The following is a 16,435-nucleotide window of genomic DNA, read 5'->3' on the forward strand; positions in this document are numbered from 1 at the left end:
TCTCTCTCTCTCTCTCTCTCTCTCTCTCTCTCTCTCTGTCTCTCCATCTCTCTCTTCCCCCCTCCCTCCCTCCATCCTACAGCTCATGGCTCAGAATCAGGGGCAGATAGGAGCAGCAGGGGAAGATGATGGCGACCCTGGCCAGAAGTAGTTAGTGATATGTAATGAATTCAATGCAAAGTTGGCCATGCGGGAGAATGGGTCATATAGTCATCAATTTAGGCCTGCAAAGGACTCTAGAGGCCGTCTACGTCCCAACCCACTGTTTAATAGAGGAGAGAACTGAGGCACATGGAGGTTGAGTGACTTGCTCAGGGTCAAGTAGGAAACATCAGATACAGATTTGAATTCAGGTCCTCTATCTACAAAGTCAGCATTCTTTCCACTGTATCAAAAATGATGTTAAAAATATGATTTGGCATCAGGAAATGAAAGTGACCAAAGGCTGCCAGTGTTTCAGAAGCTGCTTCACAGGGACAGCAAGGTGCCTTAGGGGTTAGAGCAACAGGTCTACAGTAGGGAGGACCTGGGTTCAGGTCTGGCCTCAGACAAATATAGCAGTGTTACTCAGGGCAAGTCACTTAATCTCTATTGACTATCCCTTACTGCTCTTCTGTCTTAGAACTGATATTTGTATGAATTCTAAGACAGAAAGTAAAGATTTATTTTTAAAAGCTGCAAGAAGACTGTCCTCAGAAAGAGAATTGTGGGATGGGGCAGCTAGGTGGCTTATTAGATAGAGAGCCAGGCCTAGAGATGGGAGGTCCTGGGTTCAAATGTGGCCTCAGACACAGCTGTGTGACCCTGGGCAAGTCATTGAACCTTCCTTGCTTAGCCCTTACCACTCTTCTACCTTGGAACCAATACACAGAATTGATTCTAAGACAGAAGATAGGGGTTTAAATAAATAACATGGAGAGATCAGGAAATTTAGGGCAACCCTGGCTTAAATGATAAGCTCATTTGAAAACCATTAAAGGGACTGAGCCAAGATGGTGGAGAGGGTACACAGACCCATCAGATCTCTACCAAAAACTCCAAAAAATGATGATATAACACCTCAGAATAAATTCTAGAGCAGCATAACCCACAAAAGATGAAATGAAGTAATTTTTTAGACTAAAATAACTTAGAAGGCCAGCATGAGGGATCTAATACACTGGGGGTGGGGGTGGACCTCAAAGAATGCACCAAGGTAGGCCCCACTGCAGCAACAGGCATTAGGAACAGCTGAAGCAGCAGCAGAGGCTTCCAGAGCTCTCGGTCACAGACAGTAAGTGGGGTCAGTTAACTGACCTCAGAAAGTTATATCACAGGGGTCTCTTTGCTGGTTCTGGGTGAGCGACTCCTGCTGCACTGCCCATACACAGATCCAGGAAACAGTTCTGGGGTGGGTTCTCAGGGACTCTACATGTGGCCACAGGGGAGCAGGGGACCCTAGTCATAGTTCCAAAGCAGAAAAAATTGTGTATGGTTCCCCTCAGGCCTGGAGTGTATTAAACACATGTCTCCTTACATCATACCACTTCGGAAGAACTGGAAGCAGAGAGATTCCCAGAGCCAACTCTGAAGGCAGCTACACAAAGACCTTGAAGCTTGGGACAGGGCTAAACTAAAAGAAAAGAAAAATACTGGAAAATGAACAAACAACAAAAAAAGAAACTCAACCCAGAAAGTTATTTTGGTGACAGTGAAGACCAAAACACAAATTCAGAAGAAGACAACAAAGTCAATATTGCTGCATTCAAAGCCTCCAAGAAAAACATGAACTGCTCTCATGTCCAAAAGAATTAATGGAAGAGCTCAAAAAAGGATTTTAAAAATCAAATAAAAGAGGTATAAGAAAACCTGAGAAAAGAAATGAGGGATGAGACTTGCTATATTTGACCCCAGAAGGGAGAACCAGAAACCCTGCTGGAAAGTTCCAAAGAGGCAGACCTAGGCTGGATGTCAGTCAGGAAGACCTTCCTAATAGTTAGAACTATTCCTGGAAGAGTGGTTGGCTCCCCTTCTTGAAGGTCTTCCAGTGGTGGCTGAACAACTGCTTATAGTTTTGTTATAGTATATATTCCTTTCTGTATGGATTTGATGAGGGGTTTGCTGACATTTCCTTCCAGATCTCAAAATCTGGAGTTCTCTGTTATGTCTAATTCTGGTTACTTCAACTTGTATGATCTTGGCTAAGTCAGGTAATGGGTTTTGGGACCTCGGTTTCTTTATCTGTATAATGAGGAGGGCAAACTAGATGTCACTGAGGTCCTTTCCTGATCTAAATCCTAAAGGGCTTAGAGCCTTGGAATTTGGTCTTGCTACTAATTAGCCATAGGACCTTGATCAAGTCCCTTTCCCTATCTGGATTTCAATGTCTCTTCTGTAAAATGAGAAAAATATTGCTTATCCTGCCTACCTCATGGAAGGAATAGGGGATATATTTATACACACACACACACATATAGAGATATAAATTCATACATTTATTAAGTACCTACAATATGCCAGCACTGTGCTAAGTGCCAGAAATACAAAAAAGAAGCAAAGGACAGTTCTTAGGGACAGCTGGATAGCTGAGTAGATTGAGAGGCAGCCCTAGAGATGGGAGGCCCTGGGTTCAAATCTGGCCTCGGACACTTCCTAGCTGTGTGACCCTGGGCAAGTTTACCCTCGTTGCCTAGCCTTACCACCCTTCTGCCTTGGAACTAAATCACAGTATTGATTCTAAGATGGAAGGTGAGGGTTTAAAAAAAAGACAGTTTTTGACCTCAAGGAGCTCACAATCTAATAGAAGAGACAACAAGCAAATGGATATACAGGATAAATAGGAAATAATTAAGAGAGGAAAAGCACTAGAATGAAGAGGGTTTGGGGAAGGCTTCCAGTAAAAGATGGAATTTTAGGTGAGGCTTAAGGGAAGCCAGGGAAGTCAGTAGGTGGAATTGAAAAGAATGAGAGCATTCCAGGCATGGGGGACAACCAGAGAAAATGCACAGAGGGGAGAGATGGAAGGTGATTGGTGTCACAAGACTGAAGAATGTGTCAGGAAATAAGGTGTAAGAAGACTGGAAAGGCAAGAGGGGGCTAGATTCCATCTAAACGCTGTCCTATTCTAAACACATGGATTTCCATCCCCCAGACTCTCTTCCAGGACTTCCAGCTCTATGAAAGTTCCACGAGTAACTAGTCTGGTAGGATCACGAGGATCAGTCAGAAGGACTCTTTGCCAAGGCTAGTTACATAAGTAGGAGGCTCATGGTCTGGGTTTTCTGATACTGAGACTGCTAACCCCATTCCCACAGATATGTGAGGGCTAGGATTGATTCAAGAATCCAGGGGATCTCTTTTTTCTTTACCTGAGATTTCCCAGCGCTGCTGAAAGTTTCTGAGACACCCACATCTTCCCATCCTTCCCCCTGGCCTGGGAGGTCTCTGTAGAGCCCTCAGTGCCCAGTATTGGAGAATCCTGGATATGGCTGCCTGGGTAGCCATGGCGATGAGACAGCCTCACTGAAGTATGTTTGCGTAAACTCCAGCCAATCCCATAACCCAAATGGAGCGAGTTTGGGCTTAGCCTGGTGGCAGAAGGTTAAGAAGCACTTTTACTGAGCAGAGCAGTTAATAAAATGCCCCGTTTGGAAGGCAAAAGACACAGAGGTGGGGGCAGGGAGAGGAAGGAGGGATGGGGGGGGGGAGGTGGCTGGCAAAAACAATCTTCTGGCTGTCTCTTGCCTTTGTGACTAGATGTGAAGGAGAAAGGGACAGATGCAGAGAAGAAACCTGTATTCACTTCCTGACCAGATGACCTCTCTGAGCCTGGTTCCTCGTCTGTAAAATTGACATCATGATGCCAAGGTTACAGGGCTGTTTGGAGAGAAATGCTCTTGTAAGCTGTAAATCTTTGGAAACGGGAACTCTTACTGTTAGGTGTGAAGGTGCTGCAGCAGTGTGCCTTTAAACAAACATGCCCACGTGCTCCCTTCCCAGCTTATTCCCTAAACTTGGGTCTTACATGCCTTTTGACTGTTTTCCAAAATCAAATCTGCTCCCAGGAATGAAGATTTGTTCCCAGTGTAGAGTTTCCCAAACCTTGTCACTTATAAAAACCTAGGATCTTGCTTACTTTCCCAGCCTTATTTCCCAGTGCTTTCTGTCCAGAACATCAAGCACTAGTGAAACTGGATCATTATTCATTCCTCTATCTTGTTCAATCATCTCCAGCTTCTGTCCATTCCCATGCCTGGTCTCCACTTCCACTTGGTCTCTACCTCTGGAAACCTTTTTCTCCTTCAGGATTCGGCTCAGGCGTTCCACTCTCCAGGAAGACTTTTCCAACCTTCTACACTGAAAGGGCATCTTGCCCTGGTCTAGTCTGCACTCAGGATACTTAATCTCTGCATATGCCCCATCCCTCCTTGAACTGTGAGCTGCTAGAGATAAGAAATGGTCTCCGTGCATCTCCCAGTTAGGAGCTCAGGACCTTACACAGAAGAGATATTTAATAGGTATTCCTGGAGTTGGATGGAAAGCAAAATCTCCTAAAGGTCTCAGTCATCACTGGGGTTGTTTTGCAATGATGTCGTTAAAAATACACACACACACACACACACACACACACACACACCCCACCATCTCTTGCTTTGAAGTCACATCTTACATGTAGGTCCTATTTGTTCTTCACTGTGGGGATGGGAAAGGGAGGAATTGGAGTTTCCCCACCAATAGGCAACAATGGTCACTTAGAAAAGAGCAGCAGCGAGCTATCTACATAGAGCAGTAAGCCAACATTCTGCCACCATCGATGACCTCCCTGAAACTGTTGTGATGGCGGGCGTTTATGTGGCATTTACAAGTTGCAAAACACTTTACATATATGATGTCATTTGAACCTCAAACCAAAAGCCTTGGGGGGGTCGACTACTAGAATTATGAGCCTCTTTTACTGATGAAATTAAGGCATGTGAGAGGTGAAGGGACTTGCTTTGGAGCTAAGAGGTGACCAGAGGTAGAATTCAAACTAAATTGGGTCTCATGTGATTTCAGGTCCAGACTCCTTCTGCTGTGTCACAGGGAGATGAGCTGAGCCTCAGAGTCTGGGGTCTGTTTTTAAAATATTATGGATTCTGGGGGGCAAGTGAGCCATAGGGCCGAGTGAACCAAGGACAGACATTGTCCTTGGCCCTTGTGGGACAAGCCACACTGCTAGTATATGTGCCAGGCTCTGTGAGGGACAAATAGAGAGAGTGGTTGGTGGCACTTACTGCTGACTGAGCTCTTTGACAGTCTCATTCAGTGATAATAATTCTTTTTGGAGAGGAAAGACTCATCAAAAGTTATGCCTATTTGGAAAAAAAAGTTACTACTTTGCTTAACCTTTTTGTCCTCTTTGGGTGAGTGGGTCTGCCAAAAGAATATAAAATCCTTGCGAGTAGGGAGTATGTCATTGATATTTTTTCTTTGTGTCCCCAGCGATGAGTCTAGTCTCTTACACGTAGCACAGACCATGATAGGATCATAAGGCTGCTTGGGGTGGGCTGGATTTGTTTTCTTTTTATTCAAGCCCGTCCACATTTTAATTATTTATTGATCTAAGAGAACCCTTTATGGGGCAACTTTCAAATTTACCCTGAATAGCTAAAAAATGGTCCACTCACCACACCGGATTATTTAGAATCTAGGGAAAGGCTTTGAGCAACTTGAGAAGACATTCTGATGAGGACTGAGAACAAGGGAGAACAAGGCCTAGGATTGACTAGATGGGAAGTCAGCATATATGTAAGCCATGGGAGAAAGTGGCAGCATGGAAAAGAGCTGCCAGGTCTCAGGATAAAGGGAGAGGAGGAATAAAAGGCATAGAACTGCACCTTAGAAGGAAAGCAGATACCAGTCATTCATTTTAAAACTCTGCTTCTCTAATGTGTTTGAAAAAAGTAGTGGGAGAATAAAAGTGAAGGTCCTTTAAGGAGAGGCGGGAGAGATGTGTGAGAGGCTTCACACAGGAAGAACAAGCCCCATGCCGGCCATAGTGACTGCATGACCTTGTGTTGGGCAAGTCAAGACACTAACGTTTTAGTGTCTCACTTTATATTCTTTAGACTATGAATTGGAGAGCTAGTGCTCGCTAGTGTGCATGCAGAGGTTCCTTACTAGAAATGAAATTATACCCCTCCTTCCCTCTCCACTTCCTCCAGAGATATTTGGATTTGGATTCTAAAGACCTTAGTTCAAATTCTGGCCATGTCATTTGCTGGCTGTAAGATAAGCTGTCTCCCTTATCTAATAAAATGAATAGGTTGGATCTGGAAGCCTCTGATAGTACTTTTAGCTTGGGATCCTGTGATCTCTCTTTTTTTTTCCTAGAACCTTAAGAACCTCTCAAAGACCAAATTGTCAGTCTCTTCTTCACTATACTTTAAAAAAAACCCTTACCTTCTGTTTTAGAATCAATACTACGTATTGGTTTCAAGGCAGAAGAGCAGCAAGGGCTAAGTAATTGGGCTCAAATGACTTGCCTAGGGTCACACAGCTAATATGTATCTGAGGTCAAATTTGAACCCAGGACCTTCCATCTCTGAGCCTGACATTCTAACCACTGAGCAACCTAGCTGCCCTTTCACTATATGTCTTAATCTGAATGCTGACCCTCATATGCCACAGCATCCTATGTACTTTCTGACTCATCAGAACACAAAATCAAAGCCTGCTCAGTATAACTGTGATACTTTAATTTTTTTGATGATTGTTCACCTGTGAACAGTATACATGGCGATTATTAATAAGAACATTTGATTGACCAGAATACCACTCTTCTCCAAGTGTTCGGGGAAACAGCTGTTTACAAGTATGGGAATGCACGTAGACATGTATTTGCGCAATTTAATAATCCGTAATAACCTAGGTTGATTTATGTGGGTGAGTACATTTCACTTATTTAGACCCCAACCTTTGCACACCTTTTAGTTGGCTCTTATGATTTGCTGGGGCCAAAAAGTCCTCCTTGCTTGGTGGCCAACCTGATAACGGGCTTTCCTTGCGGTCAGCTAGTTGGCCCAGGCCTCAGATGGAAAATACAATCCATCCCTGTGTCCATCCTTGACATCTTTTTTAGCTTAGTAAGACCCGCCAGCCTCATGTTCTGATGGCAGAGCCCTTGGAAGCTCCCCTATGCCACAAAAAGCCATAAGACTTGAATGGAGTTCTGTGCATCCAGAAATGTCTATGTGTGTGTTGCACTCCAGATGAAATGAGAACATTTTAGGGACTTTTGTGACTCCTAACGAGGAGAAGGCTAGCTTGGATTAGAGCAAACTTTTTATCTGTGCATTCATTTATTCAGTTATAGCACTAAGACATGCAAGGCATTTCTGGTGATGCTTCAGACCAGTCCCCTTAAAGCTATCTTAGGCTGACTTCCTTTTTCTCTAGGCATTTTCTCTTAGTAATCTCATCAAATTCTAATCTCTTCCCTAAGCTGAAGCCCTGAATCTCTACTTCTCCTCCTGAATGGCCTGCTGATGCCCCCAACTCAGTATACCCAAATCAGAAATGATAGCTTCCCCTCAACTCTGCCCCTCTTCTTGATTTCTCGATTTCTGTGAACAGCATCACCATGATCTCAAGGATCAGCCAGACTTAAAACCTTAGAGTGGTTTGGGGATCTTTCCGGCCTCCCTGTACCCCAAAAGTCAATCCATTGTCAAGGATCAGTTCCACTTCCACTCTTCATGCCACCATCAGTTCAGTTCAAGCCCTCAGCATCTCTCACTGGAATTATGAAGATGTCCTTGTCCCTCAATCAGCTAGCATATATATATATATATATAATATATATATATTTTTTTGTTTTGTTTTGTTTTTGTCTTTGTTTTTTAAACCCTTAACTTCTGCTGTGTATTGACTTATAGGTGGAAGATTGGTAAGGGTAGGCAATGGGGGTCAAGTGACTTGCCCAGGGTCACACAGCTGGGAAGTGTCTGAGGTCAGATTTGAACCTAGGACCTCCCGTCTCTAGGCCTGGCTCTCCATCCACTGAGCTACCCAGATGCCCCATCAGCTAGCATATATTAAGCACTGTAATGAACAAACCGGGGATAGAAAGACGGGGATGAAATGGCCTCTCTGTTAAGTAATTTATATTTCTTTGAGGGGAAACAGCAAACAAACATAGACGTAGATACAAAGAATGTCCCAAAAGGTTGAGTGTGGTTTTAAGCTTATTAAGGCTTAAGACTTTGGGGCCAGGTACTATTTACAAGATTAGAAGGTACTAAGGAATTGGGGGTAGGCTCAGGAAGGCTCCATGAAGGTGATAGCCCTTGAGCTGAGGGTCAAAGGACCCTCAGGATTCGAAGAGTCAGAATAGAGGAGAGAATCTCTTCCAGGCATGGGAGAGAATATGTGCAGATACAGAGACAGAATGTCCTATGTGAGGAAGAGTCTGGATTGTAGAGGGTGTAAAAGGGAGAAATGTGAACTGTCCAGTAAGATAGATGAGCACCACCTGAAAAAGGGCTTTAAATGCCAAACAGGAATTTGTATTGGACTCTAGAGACCAGAGGGCCCGGAGCTTCTTGAGCTGGTTAGACACATGCTCTAGGAAGGACATTTTGGCCACGGGCTGTCATCTAGATTGGAGAGCATTAGACGGCAATTGCTGTCGTCAAAATTGAGGTGATGAATAATGACTGACCTACATGGGGATGGATGGCAGAGAGGTAGAAATGAAGACTCTAAAAGTCTAAACCATGGATGGTTAGAATTTGAAGAGATTGTAGGTTTTCATGCAGAGTAGAATATTCAGAAGGGAGCTAAAGACAGAGAATATGCAAGCCTGAGCTAGGGAAAGACTGGAATGTGGAATCTAGAACACAAGAGGTGGAAGACACCTCAGAGAACTTCTTTTACAGAGATGGAGCCTGAGACTCAGGGAGGAAGAGGGCTTTCTTGAGGTCAGAGAGTAAGGAGCTGGGTTTCTTTTGGCATCCAGGTCTCCTGACTCTCTCCCCTTTACTCTTTCCAGTGCACTACAGTGATTCCTCTCTTTCCATGGCACTGATCCAAAACAGGACTTGAATCAAACATTTGGGATTAGTTAAGGAATGCCGAATTTCCAACCTTTTCATCATTCTCAAGAGAACCAATTAAGCAGAAAACAACACTCCTCGGACATCAAAAACTCTTCCCAAAGAACAGAAAGATTCCAGGATTAAAGAGTTATACAGTAAGATTCCTATTTAACAATAAAGGTGGAGTGCTTAGGGCAAATCCTGTTTGGGGATGTACTAAAGTGCCCTCCAGCTCCCCTCCAATGATATGGGTAGAACAAATCCCCAACAGTCTGGCTCTCATGCTTTACCCTCAGTTTTTCAACCTTAGCATTTCAAAACACCTGTCATCTATCCTCTTCAGAAACATTCCCCAGCCTTACCTCACCAGCAACTTGTTCTGTAACACTGATTTCATTCTCTAAGAATAGAACCTTTAAAATGAGAGCAATGGATGGCTTTTCCTTTGAGATTTGCAAACATTTCTGGATTTGAAGTCGGAAGACCAGGCCTTTGCGATTATTACCAGGGGTCCTAGCCCACAATCCAAGGAGTCTTTTACACTCGGTGATGGCTTTATCTTCAAATTTCCATCTCATTCACTCCCTGTATGACCTTGGATAACTCTCATGGTGGCGTAGAATGAGCACAAACTTTCCTGAGTTCCCGGTGTCCATTTTGAAGGTTCAGTGTCCTCTCTATTCAAGTGAGCCTCAACTTGGTTTGCCCATCCTTATCCAGTCGGGCTTCATTATTGTTGGCTAATATCCCTCAGACATCTTGAGCTCGGTGGGTCCAAAGCACTCTACCCAAATCTCCCCTCTTCCTAGCTTTACTATTATTGTGAAGGGCATTGCCATCCTCCCAGTCATCCAGGCTCACAGTCTTGCTGTCATCTTCCTAGTGCCTTTCCTCTGAGATCTCCACACAGTTATACTGTAGATGGCATGTGTGTACAGAGTTCGATGCAGACTGTCTCTTCCACTGGAATGGGAGCGCTTTGAGGGAAGGGATCCTGCTTTTGACTTTTGTTGTATCCCCAGTGCTTAGTACCTTGACCGATTGGCTAGTTCTATCACTGAATGACTTTGGACAAAATACCAAAACTAAGCCTTGGCTCCCTCATCTGTAAAGTGGGCAGAATGATCATTGTACTGCCTACTTCACTGGGTTACTGTGAGTGAAGATCAAATAGGATGATGGATGCAAAAGAGCTTTGTGACCCAAGGTGCATTCCTGCTTAATGTTATTAGCAGGTAAAACATTATAGGCGTGGTGGGAACAGAATTATAAAGCAGCAGCTGAAAATCAAGGGAGTTGTCTTCTTGGTGTTTAGTAACTGAAACTATACCAAAGACAAGTAAAATATCTAAATTCTCTAGTGGGGACTGCTCTGCCTTCTTCAATCTCAACTCAGGAGTAAAAAGTGGTGTAAAGTAAAGGAAACTGGGGAGGAGGCAACCAAAAGAAGAGAGAGAAAGGGAAAGAGAGGGAGAGAGGAGGAAGGGAGACAGAGAGACAGAGAAAAAAGAAAAATAAGGTTGTGAAATTACGATTTTTGGTAGTCAGAGTTTTGCACCCTGGTAAATAATGTAGTAAAAACCCTCGAATCGCTGCAAACATGCAGGCAGATAGTTAAAAAAACTGAATTATTTATCTAGGCTTGGAGTCAGGAGGAGGTAATGGCAAACTACTCCAGTTTCTTTGCCAAGAAAGTCCTGAAAGGGGTCACTAAGAGTCGGATATGACTGAAATGACTGAACGACAAAGGTTTCTGCCAGTCCTCTACCATTCTATGTTCTTGGGTCTTTTCTAGCTCAAAACTATGATCTAAGTATTTTCCAGTTCAGATATTATATGCTCTAAATTCTTCCTCCCTTCCATGTATCTTAGCTTGTTTGTCTTTTCCTATCCCACTTTCCTCTCTCCCTCTGGAAGCATTCTGAGCTGTGACTGGCAAAGCACAGAACCTCAGTTTTGTCATCTGTAAAATGAAGGAAGTTAGACTCTAAGGTCCCTGCCGACTCTAGGTCTGTGATCTTGTGATCTCACTGGGAACTGTAGGTGATCTAAAAATGTGATATAAATAAAATTTTAGAAAAATATAACTTGGCTGCATATCAGAAGCTACTTAGAAACATGGACAATAATCCTGTCATCATTATTTCATGATAATTGCTCCTGTTTATATTGTTCTTTATCACTCTTGTTTTGCACATGAGAGAGAAACTGAGGCTCAGACTTGGTCATCATAATGTAACTAATAAATGCTAGAGACCACATTTGAACTCAAACCTTCCAACTCCATGCCCAGCTCTCTTCCCATTCTACCAACCCTATATTCACCTGGTACTATTTGCAGGTGGGGGAAAGATAATAGGATTTAGAGCTAGAAAGGAACTGAGAGATCATCTAGTCCAAACCCTTCATTTTCTTTAATTTTTTTAATACAAAAAAAATTGAAAAAACCCTCCCCTTCCATCTTAGAATCAATACTGTGTATTGGTTCCAAGGCAGAAGAGTGGTTAAGGGCTAAGCAGTGGGGTGGGGGGGAGGCGCAAGTGAACAACCCCTTCATTTCCTAGAGAAAGGAATCAAGATTGGGCAGGATGTGGGTCACTTCTGCTCACCCCAGTAGCAGTAATAGATCATTAGAGTAGAAGCTCCCAGGAACAGGGTTTGTTTTACTATTCGTCTTTATATCAGAAGTCCTAGCATCATGCCTGCCTCATGGTCAGTACCAAATGCTTGTTGATGGATTGATTGATTCCACTCTCACATTGTTCCAAATGCAATAATCATGGAGGTTTTTTTTTTCTTTTTTTTCCCCCACCAATTGAAATGGTATATATTTCTACAGTAATGAAAACCAAACCATCTTATTCTCTCATTTTTCCATATGGAATACAATTAGACACAAGAACCATCCTGCCTTCTGCTTTTCTAATCCCATTGCTATACAGACCATCTCATTCCTTTATATTTCCACTCACACTGATTGATCCATGGACCATCTTCCTTTCTTATTTCCTTAACTAAAAATGATATCCAGACCAGATTTCTTCAGGCCTCTCCAGGCTGCACTACTGACTCATATTCCCAGAACTTTCTCTTATGGTACCATATCATAGAAACCACTTCCTCTTGGAAGCTTCTACCTTGAACTACTTCTCACTTTCTCACCTCTGCACCTCGAGGCTTCACCTTCTGATTGGCTGGTTCCTTTGGAACCTCCAGCTTAAGAAAGAAGCCCAGGCCAAATAGATCTTCATTGCCCCTTCAGGCTGCACTGCTTACTCATTCTCACATCTCGGGCTTTTTTCTAGCATGTGTCAGATCCCTTCCCCTGCACCCTCACCCTTTAGTTCCTTGTCTTCCCCATCAGAGCATAATCTCCTTGAGGGCAAAGACTACCTTTGTGTTTCTGTTTGTATTCCCAGGGCTTAGCCCAAATGCCTGGCACCTAGCATGCCTTTAATGTGTTTGCTGGCTAACTGCCTGCCTTGCTTCCTTACTCCTTTCATGATTATGATTCAATGGCCTTCCATTTATTTCTGTTTCCAATAGAAATACTACATAGACTCCCAGACACCCAAATTCCACGTTTCTCTGGCTGAAATTATGTCTCGGCAATGCCTCCTCTTCTTCACTTCTTTGGCTGGAAGATGCAAGAATCCAGATGTCAAGACCATTGCTAAGCAACTCTGGCTTACCTTTGCATGTCTTCCCATCTGGCTGCAGGGTAAAGCCCACTGGGCAGCTGCAGCGGACTCCGGTGGCTGTATCCTTACAGGTCCGGTCACAACCTCCATTGTTGACGGCACATGTTTCTGTGGGAGCAGAGTGAAGAGAATAGTCAATATCTAAGCCAAGCCGGTTGTTCCAGAATCACAGAATCTTAAGCGTTAGAAGGGATCTCAAGGAGCATCTAGTCCAGCCTGCGCCTAACCAGGAATTCTCTCTGTAGAATCCTTAACAGCTGCTTGGTCATCCAGCCTTTGCTTAAGGATATCCAAGCATAGGAAACTAATTTTGCCCAAAGCAGCTGAACTGCCTCCCCCATGAAAGGAGCCCCAACTGGTGCCCTGGGTGAGTGTGCCTTCTAGTTTAGTTAGCCTAGGTGGCATAGGGCCTAAAGGCAAACCCTTTCCTTGTTAGAGCACAGAGTTAGAGTCAAGATGTCCTTCTGGAAAACTCTCATTGAGTCCAGGAACAGTGAAGAATCACAGCTTTGGATTTCTAACAAAGAGAGGTCGAGAGGGAATTTGGGGTGGAGGAGAAGGAAAATACTGGAAGCCATGAAAGAGTTAATGGGAAATAAGCTACATACATCACTTTGACAAGAGTCTACAGGCCTGATCTTTTCTCACTGAGCTACAAGCAAAAGGCATCTGGGTTTTGTCCACTTCGAGCTTTTCTGCAAATTGAAAGGAACTGGAAGTAGGTGGGGGAGGGTATAAGCAAGGTCACTGAACCCCATTCTAGGCTGTGATACTGAAATTTCCCAGGGCTTGCCACAGGCAGAGTGGGTCAGTGTAGAAACTCTCTTGGCTCAGGCTGGAGGCCAGGAATGGCCCAGCCTCCCAATAACGGCCTGTGGGGGAGAGAGCTACTAACCCCCCAAACAAACCTTCATCTCCTTTCCCCATCTCCTCTTCTCTGGATGGTGCTATTATGGCTAATTAGGTGTGTACATTCCCCAGGCATATCAAAGACAGACTGTAACTAAATATATGGCTTTTCTCTCTTTGATCCGCAATAGAGCAGAATGGGGAGGATGCCAGGGGGATTTATTTTTAGTTGGTTTTTTTTTCCCTCTTTAGTTCTGTTTTGTTGCAGGAAGCCCCAAACATGTTTATTTGTTAGGCAGATGCTGGTGACCATAGAAAATTTGCATCTACCTGGGGATCTGTGACAGTGTCAAGAAGCCTGCAGAAAGCTTGATAGGCCTAAAAATAGCTACCAGCTTGCCCAGATTCCTGCACATATCAAAATAGACAAGGATGGGTTAATATGAAATGTAAGTTTGAGCACTGCCCTGAAGGTCTTCCCCTCTACATTTCTTTGTGAGTTCTGGAAAAGAGTCAGGGTCAGGAGAGTGAAGAGGGAGAACTTAACTCCTAAAAGAAACCTTCAAGGACTAGATTCCTCCATCTGGTGACCTCTCTACCAATAAATCTTCAGCTCTTCCCCATCACATGTTCTAGTAGAGAGAGGGTAGCAGGAGGGTTGGATTTGAATCTTGGTTCTGCTGTTGGCTCACTAGAAACATGAGCAAATCCCTATCTCTCTAGACTTCATTACCCTCTTCCACAAATGGTGATAAGGGTACATGCTGTGTCTGCCTCTTCCCAGAGTTATTGTGAAGAAAAGCCTGTAAATATTGTATTCACTCCCCCTAAATCATGTGACTATTTCACTTGGCATTCAGAACTTTTGCTACCACTGAGTTAGCTTGACCAAATTGCCTCCCCAGGCCTTAGTTTCCCTGACTGTAAAATAGGAAAGCAGACTAGATGACTTTTAGCTCTAAAATGCAACCTGCTTATCTTTGAGCTTTCTATTTAAGCTGGTCGACTTCCTGTTTCTCCATCCTTTTTTTTTTTTTAAACTCTTATCTTCCTTTATAGAATCATTACTCAGAAGAGCAGTAAGGGCTAAGCAATGGAAATTAAGTGACTTGCCCAGGGTCAGCTAAGAAGTATTTGAGGCCAAATTTGAACCCAGGACCTCCTATCTCTAAGCCAAACCTCTGTCCACTGAGTCACCTAGGTGCCCCCTTCCACATGTCCTTTTGATTATAACCTCCAGGTCTCTGCTTCTATGTTCACAACCCTGCTACCATCTTGGAATGCCTTCCTACTTTCACTCTGCCCTTTAAATCATCCTTACCCATTAAAGACCAGCTTAAATATTGCCTCTTCCAGGAAACTTTCCCTAATCAATCTCTTATCTATGTCTTAGCCAAATTTTACATATCTCCCTCTCCCTTCCCCACCCAGTGTAGACTCTGCATAGAGTAGGTGCTTAAGAAATATTTGTTGTCTTTGTACGGTAGGATAGAAAGAGCTTTGACTTGGGTCTTAAAGCATCAGATTCAAATCCCACCTTTGATGCTTACATCCTGTGTGGTCCTGGCCACCCATTACCTATTAGCCCCAGGGCTCAGCTTCATTATCTGTACAGTGACAGGATTGGACTTGATGGTGTTTTCAGGGCCTTCCAGCTCTCTGGGTATGAGCCTATGATTCCTCCACTTAGATGTGGAGCATCTATTAAGCATTAATACATTAAGCATCTATAAATTCTAGGAACTGCGAATACAAATATAAAACACTGAACAGTCCCTGCCCTCAAGGAGCTTACATTCTGATGGGGGGAAGAACATATATACAGATGAAACAAAGTCATTTCTTTCTGAGAGCAAGAACAACTGAGACACGTTCAGGATAGGCTCTTACGTACTCCCTGTAGACTTACATGGACATTTCTGTTTGGGGCAATAGAATTTATTTTTATTTTGAATATTTTCCCATAGTTACATGTTTCATGTTCTTTCCCTCTCCCCAAACCCCATCCCCACCCCCCACCTCTGTAGCCAACACACAGTTCCACTGGCTTTTACATGTATCGTTGATTAAGACCTAATTCCATATTATTGATAGTTGGACGAGAATTATCGTTTAGTGTCTACATCCCCAGTAATATCCCCATCAGCTCAGTTCAAGCAGTTGTTTTTCTTCTGTGTTTCTGCTCCCACAGTGTTCTCCTGGCTCTGCTCCTTTCACTCTGTACCAATTCCTGGAGGTTGTTCCAGTTCACATGGAATTCCTCCAGTTTATTATTCCTTTGAGCACAATAGTATTCCATCACCAACAGATACCACAATTTGTTCAGCCATTCCCCAGTCGAAGGACATTCCCTCATTTTCCAATTTTTTTGTGGGGTAACAGAATTTAGGAAAGATACCTATAAACTTGAAAAGCAGGGCAGAAAGGTTTCTCCAAAGCCTTATTTCCATTTCATAAAAGATCAGCTGAATGAACTGGGGAGATTTAGAAGTCTAAGAAGACATGGCAGAGAAATTAGATTTTTTCTATTTGACCCCAGAAGGGAAAACCAGGAGTAATGTAGAAAGCTTGGGGAAAGGAGAGAGTTACAAAGAGGCCAATATATTAAGAAAAAACTTCCTAATAGGCATTCCCAAAGTGAAATGATCTGCTTTTGGAGATGGAGGGACCCCACTCTTTGAAAGTGTTCAGTATCATTGGGGTGTCTATCCATTATGTTTTGGTGGGAATTCCATTCAGGACCATGTTGGACAATGGTGGTTTCAAAGTTCAATTCCAAAGCTAGAGTTCTGTGATTCTGTTTTTTCAAACAGAGAGACTTAGATAGTG

The 16,435-nt window shown here is 43.4% G+C and overlaps 1 protein-coding gene across 1 annotated transcript in view; it reads right to left on the reverse strand.

Annotated features, from left to right (window-relative positions):
• The window catches only part of SCUBE1 (signal peptide, CUB domain and EGF like domain containing 1), a 233,593-nt gene that overhangs the window by 47,219 nt on the left and 169,939 nt on the right, over nucleotides 1–16,435 (reverse strand). The window contains exon 8 of the mRNA XM_044679293.1: nucleotides 12,749–12,865. Coding sequence (XP_044535228.1) covers nucleotides 12,749–12,865 — 117 coding nt within the window. The remainder of the gene's footprint in view (nucleotides 1–12,748; nucleotides 12,866–16,435) is intronic.

Source organism: Gracilinanus agilis, chromosome 5, assembly GCF_016433145.1.
Source record: "Gracilinanus agilis isolate LMUSP501 chromosome 5, AgileGrace, whole genome shotgun sequence".
NCBI lineage: Eukaryota > Metazoa > Chordata > Mammalia > Didelphimorphia > Didelphidae > Gracilinanus > Gracilinanus agilis.